This window comes from Sturnira hondurensis, unplaced genomic scaffold (assembly GCF_014824575.4).
Source record: "Sturnira hondurensis isolate 20B ecotype Veracruz unplaced genomic scaffold, ASM1482457v3 Scaffold0020489, whole genome shotgun sequence".
Taxonomy (NCBI): domain Eukaryota; kingdom Metazoa; phylum Chordata; class Mammalia; order Chiroptera; family Phyllostomidae; genus Sturnira; species Sturnira hondurensis.
In genome coordinates, this window is record NW_028093120.1 from 858,602 (window position 1) to 877,145 (window position 18,544).

The 18,544-nt window shown below is 37.8% G+C and overlaps 1 protein-coding gene across 1 annotated transcript in view; it reads right to left on the reverse strand.

Annotated features, from left to right (window-relative positions):
- SESN3 (sestrin 3) overlaps positions 1 to 18,201 on the reverse strand; it is an 87,663-nt gene extending 69,462 nt beyond the window's left edge. The window contains exon 1 of the mRNA XM_037029791.1: positions 17,798 to 18,201. Coding sequence (XP_036885686.1) covers positions 17,798 to 17,875 — 78 coding nt within the window. The 5' untranslated portion in view covers positions 17,876 to 18,201. The remainder of the gene's footprint in view (positions 1 to 17,797) is intronic.
- Positions 18,202 to 18,544: the final 343 nt, after the last annotated feature.

The window sequence follows — 18,544 nt, forward strand, 5'->3', positions numbered from 1 at the left end:
CTCTTTTCACTGTATTTCTCAACCAATAATGCATAATGAAAATAAAATGGATATACACAACTCTGACTTGTAGAAGCATTTGGTTAATCGTAGAGCAGTGGTTCTCAGTTCTTACAGAGCATCAGGATTACTTGAGGCCTTGTTAAAATACAGATTGACAGGCCCCACCTCCAGAATCTCTAACTCAGCAGGTCTGCACAGGGCCCCAAATTCTGCATTTGTGACAAACACCCAGGTTTTGCAGATGCTGTTGGTCCCAGGACCAAACTTCAAGAACCACTGTTCTTGATGTTAAACAAACTTATTAGCCCACAGAATTGTTATTCCCTATTATTATTTCAATCTTTCCAAAAATGAACCATTTAAAATAAAACAATAGCTCCAGTTTGTGAGTAAACAATTTGTAAAGGATATTAATCCAAACAAAACCAAGCTAATTCCTAAAAAATGCTATCCAGTGGCTGGATAACTGCCGTGAGTTACAATGACATTTAAGAAAATAAGCCCCTAACCAGCAGTAAATGCCCTGTGTCCTCTCTGAATTCAACTGGCCTTGAAAAGCAAGTATCCACTGTAAATTTTTGAGGAGGAAATTAGTTTTTTCATGTAAATTTCTCTCAGAAATTACTCCAAAGCAGTTACTCAATACCTACGTTCCAGAAAAGGTATGTATCAAATTTCTGTGAGTCCAATCTAACTTTACAACTGACTTACATCTTTATTTTAGAAATCACTTACCTTAAATTGATCTACAAATGAAAGTAGAATTTGTCTTGAACTGACTGATCTACAACCATGGAAAACACCATATTATGTTTTAGTTTTCAAGTGCTAAATAATTCTGTCAAATAGTTAACTATCCATAAACACAAAAATGAATTAAAATGACTATAAGGACAGAACGTTGGAAAATGACTTTGTCTAGTAACAAGGCACTCCTCCCCTCTCTTATGGTGATGAAATGCATACCTACTACTGAAAGAATGATGGACAAGTTAGGAGTTCTAGAGGACAAACTACTCCATTTTTTGATGACATCAGAATACCTTTCATGAATGGTCATAGTGTCTTACTAAATGGTAAACTTACTAAATGCATATTACCACAACAGGTTCAAACCTTAGTGGCACTAACATTAAAGGGGTAACACACTGTTGTACACTGATGGCCGGATCCTAATTTCTTAGTTAATATTTTTAAAAATCCAACTGTATAAGTATCTGAAGTTAAATGGAGTTATCATTTATGAAGGTAATCATTCATGATCAATTCTTTTCATTTGCTATTACGACAAATATGTTCTTTGCAACAGTTTTAATAAAGACCAAGAGTACAGGAGGCAAGAGAAAAACACACAGATGTCATGTACTACCTTTCAAGGTTTAACACCAATGAAAATTAAGACAGTTTCCATTAATGGCTGCTTATACATTATGGGAATTTGTTTTTAAAGCCAAGTGTATCATTAGTGATTACTTCATAAAATAGAACAGGAATGATAATCCATATCAATGAATGGATTATATACACTTAACTCTCCCATATATAGTCATAATACTCAATCATAACAAGAGTTTGTTAAAAGAACATCCCACCAGATCTAGTTTGGACCACACATCATTAAATGCATAGTTGTCAATCTTCATTTCAATGAAAATTCTGCTTGAATAGCGTTTGAATCTTGCATGTGGCATTGGCTATGCCATTGCTCTGGGTGTCATTAGGTCTCAACTATGGGAAACATCATACACTGATGCCTCTTACATATATCCAACACAGATAAATGGTTCCACACCATATTTACTGATTAGGTACTTGGTATGCTATTTTTAAAGCTCATCTCTATAAAAATATTTTGAGTAATGACTTTTTGTTTTTCTTTCATTTTTAAAATGTATTTTATTAATTGTGCTATTACAGTTGTCCCCAATTTTCCCACCTTGCCCCCTCTACCCAGTACCCCATTCCTTCCGGCAATCTTTCACCCCTTAGTTCATGTTAATGGGTCATGCATGCACCATATATTTTTTAAAGATCTTATTTATTTATCTTTAAAGGGGAAGGGAAGGAGAGAGGGAGAGAAATATCAATGTATGGTTGCCTCTCCTGTGTCCCCTGCTGGGAACTGGCCTGCAACCCAGGCATGTGCCCTGACTGGGAATTGAACCACAATTCTCCGGTTCATAGGCTCACGCTCAATCCACTGAACTACACCAGCCAGGGCCATATACCATTATTTTTTGGACTGTAAGACTCACCCCACAAATTTGGGAGGAATAATGGTTGTTAATGCTGCTGTTGAGTTGTTTACATTTACATTGGTGAAATATTGTTATTTATGGCATTAAATATTTTACCACATATTTTGCTTCAAAATTTTTTTCCTCCTCTAAAACCTAGGTGCATCTTATGGTCCAAAAAATAAAAGTAACTTTTTTGGCTGCTCCATTTCCTATACTGTTCTTAACATCCCCATCTATTTTTACCCTACCAATTTATACTTTTAATTTATTATTTGTTTTTTAAATATATCTTATTATGCTATTACGGTTGTCCTATTTTCCCCTTTATTCCCCTCTACCACACACACCCCCTCCTACTCACATTCCCCCTCTTTAGTTCATGTGCATGGGTCATACATAATAAGTTCTTTGGCTTCTACATTTCCCATACTATTCTTAACCTCCCCCTATCTATCTTCTGTCTACTATTTATGCTACTTATTTTCTGTACCTTTCCCCCTCTCCCCCCACACTCCCCCTCACTGATAACCCTCTATGTGATCTTCATTTCTGTGAGTCTGTTCCTGTTCTAGTTGTTTGCTTAATTTGTTTTCACTTTAGGTTTGGTTGTTAATAACTGTGAGTTTGTTGTCATTTTACTGTTCATATTTTTACCTTCTTTTTTTAGATAAGTCCCTTTAACATTTCATATAATAAGGGCTTAGTGATAATGAAGACTTTTAACTTGACCTTATCTGGGAAGCACTTTGGGGGCATCTGCCCTTCCATTCTAAATGACAGCTTTGCTGGATAGAGTAATCTTGGATGTAGGTCCTTGCCTTTCATGACTTCAAATACTTCTTTGCAGTCCCTTCTTGCCTGCAAGGTTTCTTTTGAGAAGTCAGCTGATAATCTCAGGAGAGCTCCTTTGTAAGTAACTGTCCCCTTTTCTCGCACTGCTTTTAAGATTCTCTCCTTATCTTTAATCTTGGCTAATGTAATTATGATGTGCCTTGGTGTGTTCCTCCTTGGGTCCAACTTCTTTGGTACTCTCTGAGCTTCCTGGACTGCCTGTAAGTCTATTTCCTTTGCCAGATTGGGAAAATTCTCCTTCATTATTTGTTCAAGTAAGTTTTCAATGTCTTCCTCTTCCTCTTGTCCTTCTAGCACCCCTATGATTTAGATGTTGGGACGTTTAAAGATGTCCTGGAGGTTCCTAAGCCTCTCATTTTTTTGAATTCTTGTTTCTTCATTCTGTTCTTGTCGAATGTTTCTTTCTTCCTTCTGGTCCACAATGCTGATTTGAGTCCCAGTTTCCTTCCTACCACTGTTGATTCCCTGTACATTTTCTTTTATTTCATTTTTCATAGGCTTCATTTTTTTCTCTAATTTGCAACTATATTCAATCAATTCTGTGAGCATCTTGATTATCAGTGTTTTGAACTGTGCATCTGATAGGTTGGCTATCTCTTCATTGCTTAGTTGTATTTTTACTTGAGCTTCGATCTGTTCTTCCACTTGGCCCATTTTTTTTTGTCTCAGTCCACCCCTATTGTAATAGTAAGGGGTGGAACCTTAGGTGTTCACCAGGGTGAGGTAGCCCACGTCACAGCATTGTGACGGTATATGTGGGCAGGGGTCCAAGAGGGAACAATGGTGTTTACTCTGCTCTCTGTTGGTTTTCAGTCACTTCTGCTACCCACAAGCTAAGTGGGCCCTTCTGGTACTGATTCCCAGGTGAGTGATTTTGTATGTTCTAGGACCCTGTGGGTCTCTCCAACAAACTCTCCTGTGAGGCTGGGAGTTTCTCCCACTGTTGCCTCGACCCCCAAATGTTGAACCTTTTCAGTCAGAGGTTTGAGGCTTTCCCCACTGGAAACTCTGGGTGGCGAGGTCTGTCTTGCTCGAGTTGTTCCTCCCAGTTTATCTGCACGCAAATGTGGGACCATCTAGTCCACAATCTGCCACCTTGCTGGATCTGCCAGCCACAGCCTTGCCTTCCCCAGTCCTTCAGCCACTGCCTGTCTCCACCCTCTACTGGATGAATGTTTCTTCTTTAACTCTCTGGTTGTCAAACTTCCATGCAGTTCACTTTTCTGTCAGTTCTGGTTGTTTTCTGTTTTTAAATTTGTTGTCCTTCTTTTGGTTGTGCAAGGAGACACAGTGTGTCTACCTACTCCTCCATCATGGCCGGAAGTCACAAAATCACCAATTTATACTTTTTAATCTCTGCAACTTTTCCTCCATTCTCTCTCTTCCCCCTCCCAAGTGATCTTCCATTTTTTAATTACTGGCAGCCATCTCATCTCATCAGAGGTGTCTGTTTTCACTGAATTACCCTCCCCTCATGCATACTCCCAACACCAACATCCGTCTATCTCTGCCTTCAGGTTATGTCCTACCTTTGACAGCTCCTAAGTTTGTGTTTGTTTTACTTTATTACACAACACATTTCCTGAGTGCCACTATGTTTATGTTGGTCAAGGAAGTTAGTTATAGAAGCAGGCTTTTAATGGAATGAGTTCAACGCTTTATTTACTGTAGAAAAACTACTGTGCCTGTTGGCACTGCCTATCTGCAGTCACAAAGAGTGTCTATAGAACTACAACACATTATCTTTTCTAGAACCCTCAAAGACATGTGAATAGCAGAGCTCTGAAATCCTAACATAGGGACTCTGGCCAGCACAAAATATATTCAGGTTCTTGAGTGATTAATTTTCCACTATAACATATCAATCCAAACCATTCATAATAAATTAAGTTTTGGAAAACAGTCAAAATGTAACTTTAATTAAAATTTAAGGCTCTGTAGTGCATAATGGCACCTCTACTGAAATCAAATAAGGTGTGACAATTTTAAAAGAGGTAAAAAGTATTCTGTTTATAGTGCTAAATGACCTCACTTATGTGCTTTCAAGTATATTCAGTACCTACATATAGTTTTACTTTGGATTCATCAAAATTATGGTACCTGGATAAATATGGTACTTCTCCAGATACTATGTAGACAGGTCATTCTAATTAGAAGTTTTTACAAATGACAGTCTGCTTTTGATTAATTTTGAACACCAATAAAGAGTTAGAATGATATAGAAAACCTTTTAATAACTACTATTACTATGTATATTTTAATAATGAGCAAAACACAATTCAGAAAGGTCACTTAACCTAGGCCTCTGATGTCAAATTCACTGTACTTTCTTCTGTCCCAGGAGGTCAGCAAACTACCAACTGCTGGGCAAATCCAGCCTACTGTCTCTTTTGCACTTGCTGGGAGCTAAGAACGGGTTCTATATTGTTAAGTGATTTAAAAAAATCAGAAGAATGCTCATGAATATCATATAAAATTAGAGTTTCAGTGTCCATAAATAAAGTTTTATTGGAACAAAGCTACACTCTTAAATGAACTGGCTATGGCTAGTGTCATGATACAAAGACAGACTTGAGTAGGTGTCACAGAGACAACTACTTAGGCTGTCCTTTAGGCCTACAAGCCTATAGTGATTTATGGTCTTGCTCTTTACAAAAAAAGTTTACCAAACACTATTCTGTACTATTTGTCAAGACAGGAGCATAATCTTAAGACTTCTTTAGAAGTCAGATATATGTTGCAATTCGTCACATTACTTTGGCAAAAACCCTGATGTCCTCACTCTGTGTTTTTTCAGTGCCTAACAAGTAGAAACACTTAATGTTTGTTGAATGAGTAAATAAATGAATGAAAAATACTCATGTAGTACGTGAGTGGTTGGTTCATGTATCTTCACAGCCCTTACATTTCTTGACTGCTTAAGAATATGAAGGCCATGAAAGGGTAACAGCATTGAGATACGGAGTTGGCATAAGATTACAATCTATGTATTTTTATCAAAAAAGAGAGAACTATTTCTACATTCTCATTTACCAAAACACGTATTTTCCTTCATTTTAAGGGAAATATACTAAATAGGTCTCCTGCATAATTGTAAGAAGTTTTAAGTTCATGCTAATCTTGGGTGTTCAACAATCAATACACTTTGCCTAAGGAATATTAGAACCTGTATCTTGTAGTTATTTTAACAGCTACACAGTATAAAACAGTATCTGAAAAGATTAAGTATATAGCTCTTACTCCATTAAAAAAAAAACTGTAACAGAAATAGGTATTCCTTACTCCAACTAAAATGTCACTAATTTCAAGTAATATAAGAATTTTAACGTTAATTGGGGCTCAATGCTAAGGTCCCTTTAGCGTAGGTGATTCTGTTTTGTTTTTATTTTAGTTGAGTAAATTTGGTCTTGTTTTTCTTTATTAATTTACACCAAAAATTAAGTTACACATGTCAAACTCCTAATTTCATATGGAAAGGAAACTTCCTAGGGAGTTAAAATTGACTATTTTTTTCATCACCTTAAAGCCAGGGGCCCTGGCTGGTATGTCTCAGTGGACTGAGTACCAGCCTGCAAACCAAAGGGTTGCTGGTTCGATTTCCAGTCAGGGCACATACCTGGGTTGCGGGCCAGGTCTGTTGGGGGGCGGGGGGGGGGGGGCNTGTTGGGGGGCGGGGGGGGGGGCATGGAGGAGGGCAAGAGGCAACCACACATTGATGTTCCTTTCCCCCTCTTTCTCTAAAAATAAATAAATAAAATCCTTAAAAGGAAAAGGATGAGACAATGATGGGTAGCAAAAAATATGTCGCCTTGCTTAAAATGCTGGGCCATTGACTTAGAACAAAGTGAACAAGGATAAGCCAGCTTGATGATGGTCCTTGGTTATCCTAACTCCCTGATTTTAACCCAATTTTTATCCCTTCTTTTTTTCAACTCCCATATGAATACTGAATGCAACTGCCTTAACAGTTTTTTATTAGATACAATAACTAAAACTACCCTCAGAGTAAATGTATTAAAAGTGGGTTTTTTTTGGTTAAAATCATTACTGTTTTTAGCGTTAAGTATAACAAATTAGGAAAGATAAACTCCAGTGAATCAATTGCTTATATTTCAGGATGTATTTTCCCCTGGAAACAATGTTATATCCAGTGGTTAGGTTTCCAGGCTAATCAGTAAATGCCTATTGACTACACCTGTCATATTGGTAGTACTTTGGATCTTACCTGGGTTTCTTACTGTGTTTCTACGGAAAACTCTGTTGTTCTAATTTACAAATAGCAGAATGACATCTTCCCACAATTTAAAACCTTTGTAAGACTAGAAACTCATCTACAGTTGTAGTATTTACTATAGGGGCTACAAGGAGAAAGGCCTGTGGAAGGATAGCAGTCCCAGGGGTTCTCTGCTTCCTTTACCATTATTTTTGCCTTAACACAGGAAACCAAAATGAATGATGGTAATGAGCATTCATGTTATTTATCCTCATAAATCACTTTACTACAAAAAAATTACCAGAAAGTGAGAATGTTTTTCCAATGTCCTAGTCAAGAGACAGTATTTAACTGAAAATGTTTCTAGACAGTGTTTTATGCCACAGATACTGGTAATATTGAATGAATCAATGTTCATTGAATTCATGAATGACTAGTTGGCAAAAAGAAGAAGTCAAAATTTGCTGGGAAATTCAGAAAAGTACATTCTGGAATTAGGAAATAAAGGTCATCTAATTAACAATAGATTTATATAGATAAAAGAAGTAGCTAGCAAGTTCAAAACTGTTCAATGAGAACTTCAATTTGTTTCTCAACTTATTATAGATAAAATTTTGCATTTCTAATGTACAAAGTAGAAAATATCTGAATTTGAAATCGCTCCTTTTAATCTCTCAAATAATCTGGTCATATTAAGTTTCATTAACTTTACATTTTCTAAGAGTCATTTATATAAAAGAAAAGCAGGTATAATGTAGGCGATACAGTGTTTATACCTGTAAAACGAGCCAGGCTTTGAAACTCAGGTTTCAAAGTCTGACACTTATTGGTATTCTGACCTTAAGCAAGTAACTCAAGTTTTCTGGAGCCCTACTTTCTTCACCCACAAAATGTAATTCCTCATAGGTTTATAACAACGAGTAAATGGGACACATCACTAGAGCTTAAATATTTAGCATAGTCTATGCCACACAGGCAGTAGGGAAGCTACTATTGTTGATATTATAGAATGCATTTCAAAACTAAGAGTTACAGTCCCAGAGAATTACAGTCATTCCACAAAATCTAGCTCTAGTTATCCGTGAGGTAAATCTGACATATTTCCATTATTGGCAAAGAGAGATTTTGTTTCTTTGACTAGTTCCATCTTTGCAATTGAGGAAGATGTAAGAATAAAATCTGTATCTAGAAATGAAAATGTATACTTCTCTTACAAGTAGCTATTAAAGAGTACTCAAAAATATGTATTTTATACTTGTTAAGAAATCTCTGGGGCAATAATATGGCCCTAAATCAGCCATCTTTATACTGTCATACTTATGCATATAGATGCTTAATACATTCTTTATGAAACAAAGTTAAATGCCTATCATTTCTTATTAAAAGCTTTCAGCAGCAAAACGCAAGGTATTTCAATCCATCACTGAATATCCTGTAATATTAATGTGTCCCTCAGGAGGAAGGCAATATCCTGGCCCATAGACCAATGAATGGCTCACTTCTGGTGGATCTAAAAAGTAAGGCTAGCTAAGGGGTGGTAGCCCAGGCCTACCAACAACAAGGATGCCCCAGCTGGCTTGAGAGACTTCCAAAGGAAAGGAGTTGGGGGGGGGGGTGGGGAAGGAAAGGAGGAGATGAAAGAGGAAATGGTTTTTAGCCAGAATTCTATGGGGAAATGAACCTTAGGAGATGACCTACAGAAAATCTTGGAAATTTGAAGGTATTCCCTTAACTACTCTGAAACAGCCATCCTGAAAGAACACTAGCAGATTCCAATGAGGTAAAGTGCGTGTTCATATCAAAGCAATAGCCATTTTACATTTTAGAAGAACTGAGACCTAAGGCCATTGTGCTGACTCTCTTAGACGACTAGCATTCTTGCTCCCTATCAGAACTCTGTCCAAAATGTGGTATAACACTTAACTGAAACCCTGCCATGGTCACAAAGATGACAAAATAGTCCTCCCTACTGAACTTCTGAAAGTGTTCCTTCTAGATAAAGAGAAAAATAAATCAAGGAAAAAAGACATTATAAGACATTTTGGAAAATGAGAAACATTAGGTTATATTGTATCCAGTGTAAATACACTATTAATATATATATATGTGCAATATATTTTTAAATCAAAATCCTATCTTGCTAAAAATAAAATTTCCATTAACCAGATCCTGAATAAGAGGGGGAACCTGTAGGGGAACAATATATGTAAACTGTTAATTCTAATTTGGGCAAAGTGCAATAAATGCAGTACACTTGGATAGCATGGCAGTGCTAGGAATACAGGGAGAAGAGAGTCTGAAGATTAGGAAAGACCTTAGACAAATAATAGGATGCTCAACATCATTAGCCATCAGAGAGATGCAAATCAAAACCACAATGAGATACCACTTCACACCTGTGAGAATGGCCATCATTAAACAAACAAACAAGTGCTGGCAATGATAGGGAGAAAAGGGAACCCTAGTAGTACACTATTGGTAGGAATGCAGACTGGTGCAGCCACTGTGGAAAAGAGTATGGAATTTCCTCAAAAACTCAAAATGGAACTGCCTTTTGACCCAGTAATTCCACTGGTCTAAAAATCTTGAAATGTCAATTTAGAAGAACCTACACACCCCTACATTCATAGCAGCATTATTTACAATAGCCAAGTGCTGGAAGCAACCTAAGTGCCCATGAGTAAATGAATGGATCAAAAAAACTGTGGAACATTTACAAAATGGAATACTATGCAGGAGGAAGACAGAACTTCTACCCTTCATGATAGCACTGATGGAACTGGAAAATATTCCCGTGTGCTAAGTGAAATAAGCCAGGTGAAAGACAAATATCACATGATCTCACCTATAAGAGGAACCTAATGAACAAAACAAACAAGTAAAATAGAATCAGAGGCAAGGAAACAAGGAACAGAGTGACAGGGACCAGAGGGGAGGGGTAGAAGGGGAAGGGGAAGGGACTAGTCAAGTAACATGTATAAATGACCCTTGGACATGGACAATGGGGTGGGGATTGACTGTGACTGGGCTGGGTGGAGAAGAGCAAAGAGGAAAATTATGACAACTATAATAGAATGACAAAAAGTATATATATAAAAAAAACTTTCTGGAAATGTCACAGGAGTTTTAAATAATTTATATCTTCCACTCACTGCTAAGGAGAAACTCTGGCTCAGCAATTCTCAAATACTTTGGTTTTGAAACTCCTTCACACTCTTCAAAATTATCAAAGACCCAAAAGAGCTTTTGTTTATGTGTTGGTTACAACTGTCAACATTTACTGTATTAGAAATTAAAACGGAGAAAATTTTAAATGATTGACTTGTTTATAACCCCTTACATATTAACATGAGTCACATATTTTTATAAGAATTTTCCAAATAAAAAAATGAAGAGTGACATTTACATTTTTGCAAATCTCTTTAATACAAATGATAGCCAAATTTCATATTTGCTTCTGCATTCAATCTCTTGTAATATACTTTGACCAAAGTTAGGAAAATATGGCCTCACACAGATAATGTAGTTGAAAAATATAAAAGATAGTTGTAAATATTCTTCTTTGACATCACACCAAAACTTGACAAGTAGAGCTTCTTAAAAGTTAGTTGCAAAGTAGAATCTGAAACTTTAATCAGTGAACTTAACTTCCCATAGTTTTATGAAAATTTGTCTTGTACTTTGAGTGGATCTTTTCTTCATGTATGTTTTTGATAAAAATGTGTAAAGTGATCCTGAAAATTAAAGAAAAGTAACAATATTATTTTGTGATAAAAAAAATCAGATGGCAAAGATCATGCCCATTGTGCTTAACTGATTGGTTCTTAGCTGAAAAAGGAAGGCGAGTAGCAATGGCTTTACATTGGTCACTTGGAAGACACTGGTTCATTGACTTATGCAGATCTTCCAAATGATGCCAAATTTTGTTACATATTAAAATACTATATCCATTAATATCACCCAAGAAGAATGACTTTGTGAACTGGGAAGCTTTCAGACTAATGATGGCAAACACACATTTTCCAAAATTCTAGTATTTCCTTTAAAGTTTGATTTTTTCCCACTAGTAATGAATACTGTCAGGTTTTTTCCTTGGAATTTTAGGGCCACAGCCATTTTTAAGAAATTTTTAACCAAATAACCAAAGTTTGTCTGACAGGTGTTCTTTTAAATAAAAATGGGGTTACCATTTTATTTTAAATTAACATAAAATTAACTTTTTCATGTAGCTCTGTATATTTTCACATATTTGTCTACCTACCTTTATAGTCAAGACACAGCAGTTCTATCACCCCCAAACTCCCCTAATGCTGCCTCTTATTAGTCAAAACTTCGCCCCACTGCAGCCCCTGGCAAACACTGATCTCTGTCCCTTCAGAGTTACTTCTTCCAGAATGTCACCTACATAAAATCATGGGGGATGTAACATCTAGAAACTGGCTTATTTCAGTGTAATGTCTTTGCAGACTCATACGCATTGCTTTTTATGACTAAGCAGTATCCATTATATGGATGTACCACAGTTCGTTTTACATTCACTTGTTAAAGGGTATTTGGGTTTCCAGTTTGGGGCAATTTTGAATAAAGCTGCTATAAATGTAGTTTTTTAAATGGTGTTACATTTCAGAAGTGACTAGTTTAGCTTGTAACTAAAAGAATTGCACATATTCCTTACCTAGAGACAATGAATGTGCTGTGCATAAGTGTTTTACATACTTCTGATTTTGTCATACGGGATATTTTAAGATAGACATTCAAGGTCAAGATTTAAAAAATTTAAATTTTTACTGCTTCAAGGACACTGTTTTTTTAGTCTTTTTTTATTTTTAAAGAATTTATTTGTTTATTTATTAGAGAGGGAAAGGGAGGGAGAAAGAATTGGAAAGAAATATCAATGTATGGTTGCCTCTCATGCATCCCCTGCTGGGAACTAGCCTGCAGCCCAGGCATGTGCCCTGACTGGGAATCGAACCAGAGATCCTTTGTTTTGCAGTCCAGTGCTCAATCCACTGTGCCACACCAGCCAGGCCTGAGGATACTCTTAAATGAAACGCATTTTTTTCCCCTTGAATAGATGGCAGTGAATACAATTACTGTTTGGTGATACTACCCTGACTTACATACACTAAGGGGCCAGCACAGCTTTTACCTCAGTGCTGTTGCACACAGTGAAAAAAGGCAATAAAATCTTAGTATGGCCATAAAAATAGTTTTGAACCCTCAATCTCCAAAGGGTCTTGGACACCACCAGGATATGAAGGTCGTATTAGACAAGTGCTGTTTTACCTGAAGGAATTAACCAAAACAACTGTTACAGAAATAATAAAAACAGCCAGCTAACTCCTTTCCTTTCCTTCCAGGTGCTCTGCAATAATGTGTCAAAGAGTAGCTAAAATTCATATTTCCAACCAATATTACCTGCAGAGTTTTGGGTACCTATAGGCATTCCCAAGATGCTGAAGCTAGAATGTGGATATTCCCTGACAACCTGTATACTGAGGGAGACAACTAAAATACTGCTTTATTTATTATAGAAGCAGTAATGAGAATTAAACAGATAGCTTACTAGTTGTATGACAAAGGCCATGCCACTTAAATGTTTTCAGTTCCTGAGAATCAACTGAGATAATGTGAATACACTCTAAAATTTGTGGTGATCTAGACAAACATAACCCAATCCCTTCAAAAGGGAAAAAAGAGAGAGATGAAGAGATGGGGGAAAGATCAAGAGACTTTTACTTCCATAACTCTTATCCCAAGTTAAAATCAATTTTGTTTTGCTTTACCCTAGATTTGCCCCCCAACTTCTAAAAACACAATCATCCTAACTTTTAGTCTTTTCAAAGCTAGTACCAGTTTCCCTCATCTGACGAAGTGTCCAAAATGCAATTTTATTATTTGAAAAATCAAAAGCTACCCACTGGATTACTATTTAAGGCAGGGGGAGGGGAGGCAACTGGATACAAATATATATATACGCAAATTTTAAAATGTTAATCATTCTAACTAAAAGCTTATCTTTACCTCCCATTTATAGGCAATAATTAAATGGGACAAAAATATAAAGAAAAACCCAATTATTCAGTTATGTATTCAAATATATTGCCATAACACAAAAAAACTAAGGTATGAGGAAAATGAAAAAATAAATAGGCTTGTCTTTTTCTTGTATTTATAGTTGTACTCTATGGTTTACAAAGTATTTTAACATGTGTTATTTCTCTCAAGCTATGCAGCTACCTGTAAGGTAAGCGGGAATCACCTACATTTGACAGAGAAAACTAGGTTTCGAGGTGGTTAACTAACTTGCCCACAATTTTATAAAGGACCTATCAAAGACCTAACTGTGGGCACATTTTGTGGATCCCAGAACCACTACATTAGCCATTAAGTTTTAGCAATTTATTTGGGCGGGGGGTGGGGGTGCCCATGGGAAGTGTAGCAGAATCCCTTTTACAAATAAAATCTTATACTGAACCTGAAATATGAAGCACATAAACATACAAAACAATTATATTTATTGGTCTTTGTCACAAAACAACTACTGATAACAATAAGTTTGTGTTCTCAAATGTAAAAATTAACATAAGTAGATATATACAGAAACAAAATTTTAATTAAAGGCCACTGCCTTCATAATAAATAACAATTTTTCTCAAAAATGTCATATTGCCCCGGCTGGTGTGGCTCAGTGGACTAAGTGCCAGCCTGCAAACCAAAGCGTCACCAGTTCAATTCCCAGTCAGGAAACGTGCCTGGGTTGGAGGCCCGGTCCCCAGTAGGGGGCGCAGGAGAGGCAACCACACATTGATGTTTCTCTCCTGTCTCCCGCCCTTCCCCTCTTTCTAAGAATAAATAAAACCTTTTTTAAAAAGTCGTATTAACAAAAACCTTCAAATATATCTAACAAAGGTAGAAGAACAAGGTTTACTTCAACTCCTGTACAAAAATCTCTACAAAGATAATTTTTTAAACAATGTTAAAATCGGATCCAACGGAAAAATTTAATCCAATTCAAGCATTTTTGAACACAAGCAGTTTAGGGGCCCATAAAAAGCTGTTTGAAAACCACTGTATAGTAAGTTGCTATCATAAATTCACCGCTTAATCTCTGCTTTGTTCACTTAGATAAAACAAAGTAAAAAACTGCTTTTCACAATCAAAATTATGTATGTAAGAAACCTGATTAAATAAGGCAGAGTACAGCCACAGTCAAAGCAGTTCCATTCTGTTGGCCGAACCATACTGAATTGCTATTAACTGACAATTGTGACTAGAAAAATGAGGTTCATACAGTTTAATCCAATATTTCCCACTTTATTTTCAGTCTCTTCACTTACAAAACCATCAAAAGTTGTCAAAATAAGTGACTATATATGCAAAGTGGAAAAGTACAACCAAGAAATATATACCACTGAAACTACTAAATGTACTCAGAATTTTTAAATGTTAAATTCTCTATAGTGCAGAATTTTATTCACTCTAAAGCACCAAATACTTAATAAAAGTCCATTGTAATGTGCCACCTTTTATTTGTTGGAAAATGAGTGAATTGATAGTTACCTACCTTTCTTAATGCAGTTTGGCACTCCACTTTAAAATTTATCTAGTTGTCCCTGGAATTTCTTCAAGTAAAATATATTACACTTCCAAGCTCATTAACTTTTCCAAAATAAATATAGGCATTCCCTCTTTTATTAGAAACTTTATTGCATTATTTCCTTGATGATAGAACAAGTTAGACATAGTAGGAGTTATAGATTCGTGGACAGTTTTGTTTTCTTCTGTGGTTTACTTCTCCATTCTTTTTACTGACCTAAAATTACCAAATTAGATATATTCCATATCTGAAGAAACTCTTTACTTTGGAGGACACTGAATCAAAATTATAAAGGAACTTCTAAAAGTAAGTGCGACTCTCTTACAATATAAAATTCTATTTTTAGATACTGGGTTAAACTAAATTATTTCATGTGAAGGTGAACCCACTTCTTTTTGAAGATCCCTACACTCTCTCCTACCCTCCCCAAATTCAACACATTGTAACAAATTAAGCCACTGAGAGAAAAAAGACATCATGCTACATATAAAGGTGGATCTTCCCTCATCATTAATGAGGATTAGAACAGCAAAGAGTAATTCACACGGGGTGTGCATGAGTTTTATTCTCCATTATTAACTACACTGAACAAAAATTTAAAGTGCTATGACTCACTTAGTTGTAAGTGAGTTATAAGTCATATTTATCTCAGGATAAATTCAGAGAATCATTTAGAAAGCTGTAGATAAATTTTACTTAGAATTATACACTTTATATCAGTAAGAAAACCATCTCTTATTAGAAATAAATTCTTACATGCTATTTTTAGGATGAAGAATTTAAAATGCTAAACACTTGATATCTTTTAAGAGCATTTAAGACTAGCACTCTTTAACAAGCTACAAATGTTGCCAAGTCATGTCATAACTGGCTCAAACAATCCCATTTCCATCCACAGCTATTTCATGCTACTGCATGAATCAATATTAAATACCCCTTGGAATTACTACAAACTGGAATATTGGCAGAGGTATGAACAGCAATGACAAAATGTGAAAATGATAAATATTCATTTTCCATATACCTCTTCATTAATAATGCTTAGAAAGGAAGATTTTCTTTCTGAGTAAATGTAGATTCTTATAAGCCAAGATGAAAATATAAAGAATGCTAGCAGAGTATGATGGATCCATAACCATGGTTCTCTCAAAAGAAAAATAAAATAAAATATATTATAAAGTCTATAGCACCTCCAAACGTTTTATTAGCTTACCAATATGCCAGTCACTTAAAAAAAATCAAACTCAATATAGTTCTTTTTCCCTGATCCAGTTAAAAGAAATAACTAGCTGTTATTTTAATCAGGCTTGAGTTAAAACAAATGTGTAACAAACAACACTTTTTTTCATGTTAAAGACATAACCTATCACTGTTAAAGTTAGAGAATAATCATTCTCTAAAAAGCTTATTTCAGATGCCTCCGGCCCTGAAGTGAAAGAGTTAACATTCGACTAAGCTGATCTGCACTTCTGATCCATTACATTTCTCACAAGCTGCTCTACAATGGGCTGAACAAGTATCAACTGTAATTTGATTCCAGAGTTGATGTAAAAAAATAACTGCACATACTCAACAAGAACATTTAATACAAATGTTTCAAGAAAAACATACTAAATGAGCGCAATTTAAGGCATATATAATTTGATGTTAACATCAAATCTGCAATCCCTTTTCTTTTCTTTATGCTCTCGAATAAAATAGGAAAGAAAAAAAAGCAGCAGCCCTACTGCAGGGAAAAGAGGTTTGAAAAACAACTTTGATTGGCACTTGGCCTGACCCACAGAGGAAGAAAAACAGTTTTTGGACAAAGAGCGCAAATATTTGAGCTTGCTTACTTAGATGCTTTCTTTCTTTCTTAATAAATAAAGAACAATCCCAGCTGAACTGTATTTAGAGAAATTGACTAAAAAACGGTGCCCTATTCAGCTTAGTCTATCAGTCCCAACGCATTTGCATAGCTCAGCAATTTTAATTCATTTGTACTGGACAAACAGAAGCGCCTCAACTAATGTTTCCACTTAATGAAATGTAAAAATAGTTTGGAAAGGAATAATTTGATTATAATATTGTCCAGCGCCCAGTGTTAAAGTCTGATTAAAAGCTTTTCTCAGTCTAAAGCGACATTCCCCCTGCCCCCTCCGCACCGCGCCCCCCCCCCCCCGCCGCCGTTAACGGAACGATTAAGCCAAGTAAGTTAACCAATACTGAAGTAAACTTTCTATCAGTCACTCTAGGAAGCAATAAGCTAATGGTGCGTCTGATTTTTCTGGACAAACGGGGCGGAGGGCAGGGGTTACTAAAAAGGGATAACTCACGTCTACCTCAGTCTCCTCCTCCCCCAGTCCCAGTCCGAGGAACTATAAGGTCGAATAGCATTTCCCCATGGGCTTAAAGTTCTAGCTACTCTACCAGTACCTTCCATGACTAAGCTATAGACATAGACGACCATCAAAAGAATGTAAAAAGGGGGTGTTGGGAGAAAGCGCACAAGGAAGGCAGAAGCAACCAAGTAAACAAAAACACCCGCAAGAGATAGGCACAGGGAAAAGGGAGCCAGGTTCCTCGAGTCCAGACCCAGGCTGTTCTGATTTCGCACCAACCTCCACCAACAGCACCAAGAAAGGGGTCGAACAGGTCCCGCGCTCCTCCCTTACAAAACATAAATCCCCAACCCCTCAGGACTAGCGTCTGTCCCCGCAGAGATGAAAGCACCAGCAGCCGTTTAAACCTGCACCCTCAACCCACGCCCCCTTTTTCGGTCTCGGCGTAGGGAAGGTGCCCCGGGATCCCTTTGAACCTCGCCCAAAGGTGCGCCTGGGGACTGAGCACCCCCAATCCTGGCAGGCAGGAAGCGCCCCTCTCTAGCCGGACCTCAGGCCGAGCCCGTACCTTCCGCAACACTTTCCGGCAGTTGGTACAGAGCAGGTAGTTGGCGGCGGCCGATGGGCTGCTGCCGCCCCGGTTCATCGTGGCTGCGGGCACCGAGGGCGGGCCGGGACCGGGCTGTCACTGAGGCCGCTCTCGCCGCTGTGGAGCCGGACCGATCCCGCGCCGCCGGTAGCGCTTCAGACTCAACCTCCACCGGCGGGATATCGGGATAGGAGACGATGACCTGAGAGCAAGCGGCGCTGTCCCAGGGGGCTACTACCGCGGCGGCTGCCGAAGCGACGGCGGAGACGGCGGCGGCTGCTCCTCACCGTCCCGTTGTTCTACCCGCCTCCATCCTCCAGACCCCCGCCCCCGCCTGGCTAGGACGAGCAGCCGCCACCGCTGCCTCCGCCGCCGCTGCAGCGCCTCAGTGCGGCCCCGCCCCCGCCGCCCCACCACCTTCACCACCTCCACACTCAGTACCGCCCCCTCCCGCCTACCGGACAGCTCCGGCCACGCCCCCGGGGCTCTAGCTCGCTACCAATGAGCTACTGGAGCTAGGTTGGGAGCTGCGCCGGCCAATCACAGAGGCACAGGATGCCTTGAATCTCCGGGCAAGTTAAGTTTATCTCGGAGGCTGAACTAAAGGGAGATGGCGGGTTAGTTAGGTAGTAGGATGGAAGGGAATACAGTTTGCGCTGCTCCGCCAATAGGAGGAAGAGGGTGTGTCGTATGCAAATTACAGGGAAGCTCAGCCCTTCCCGAAGG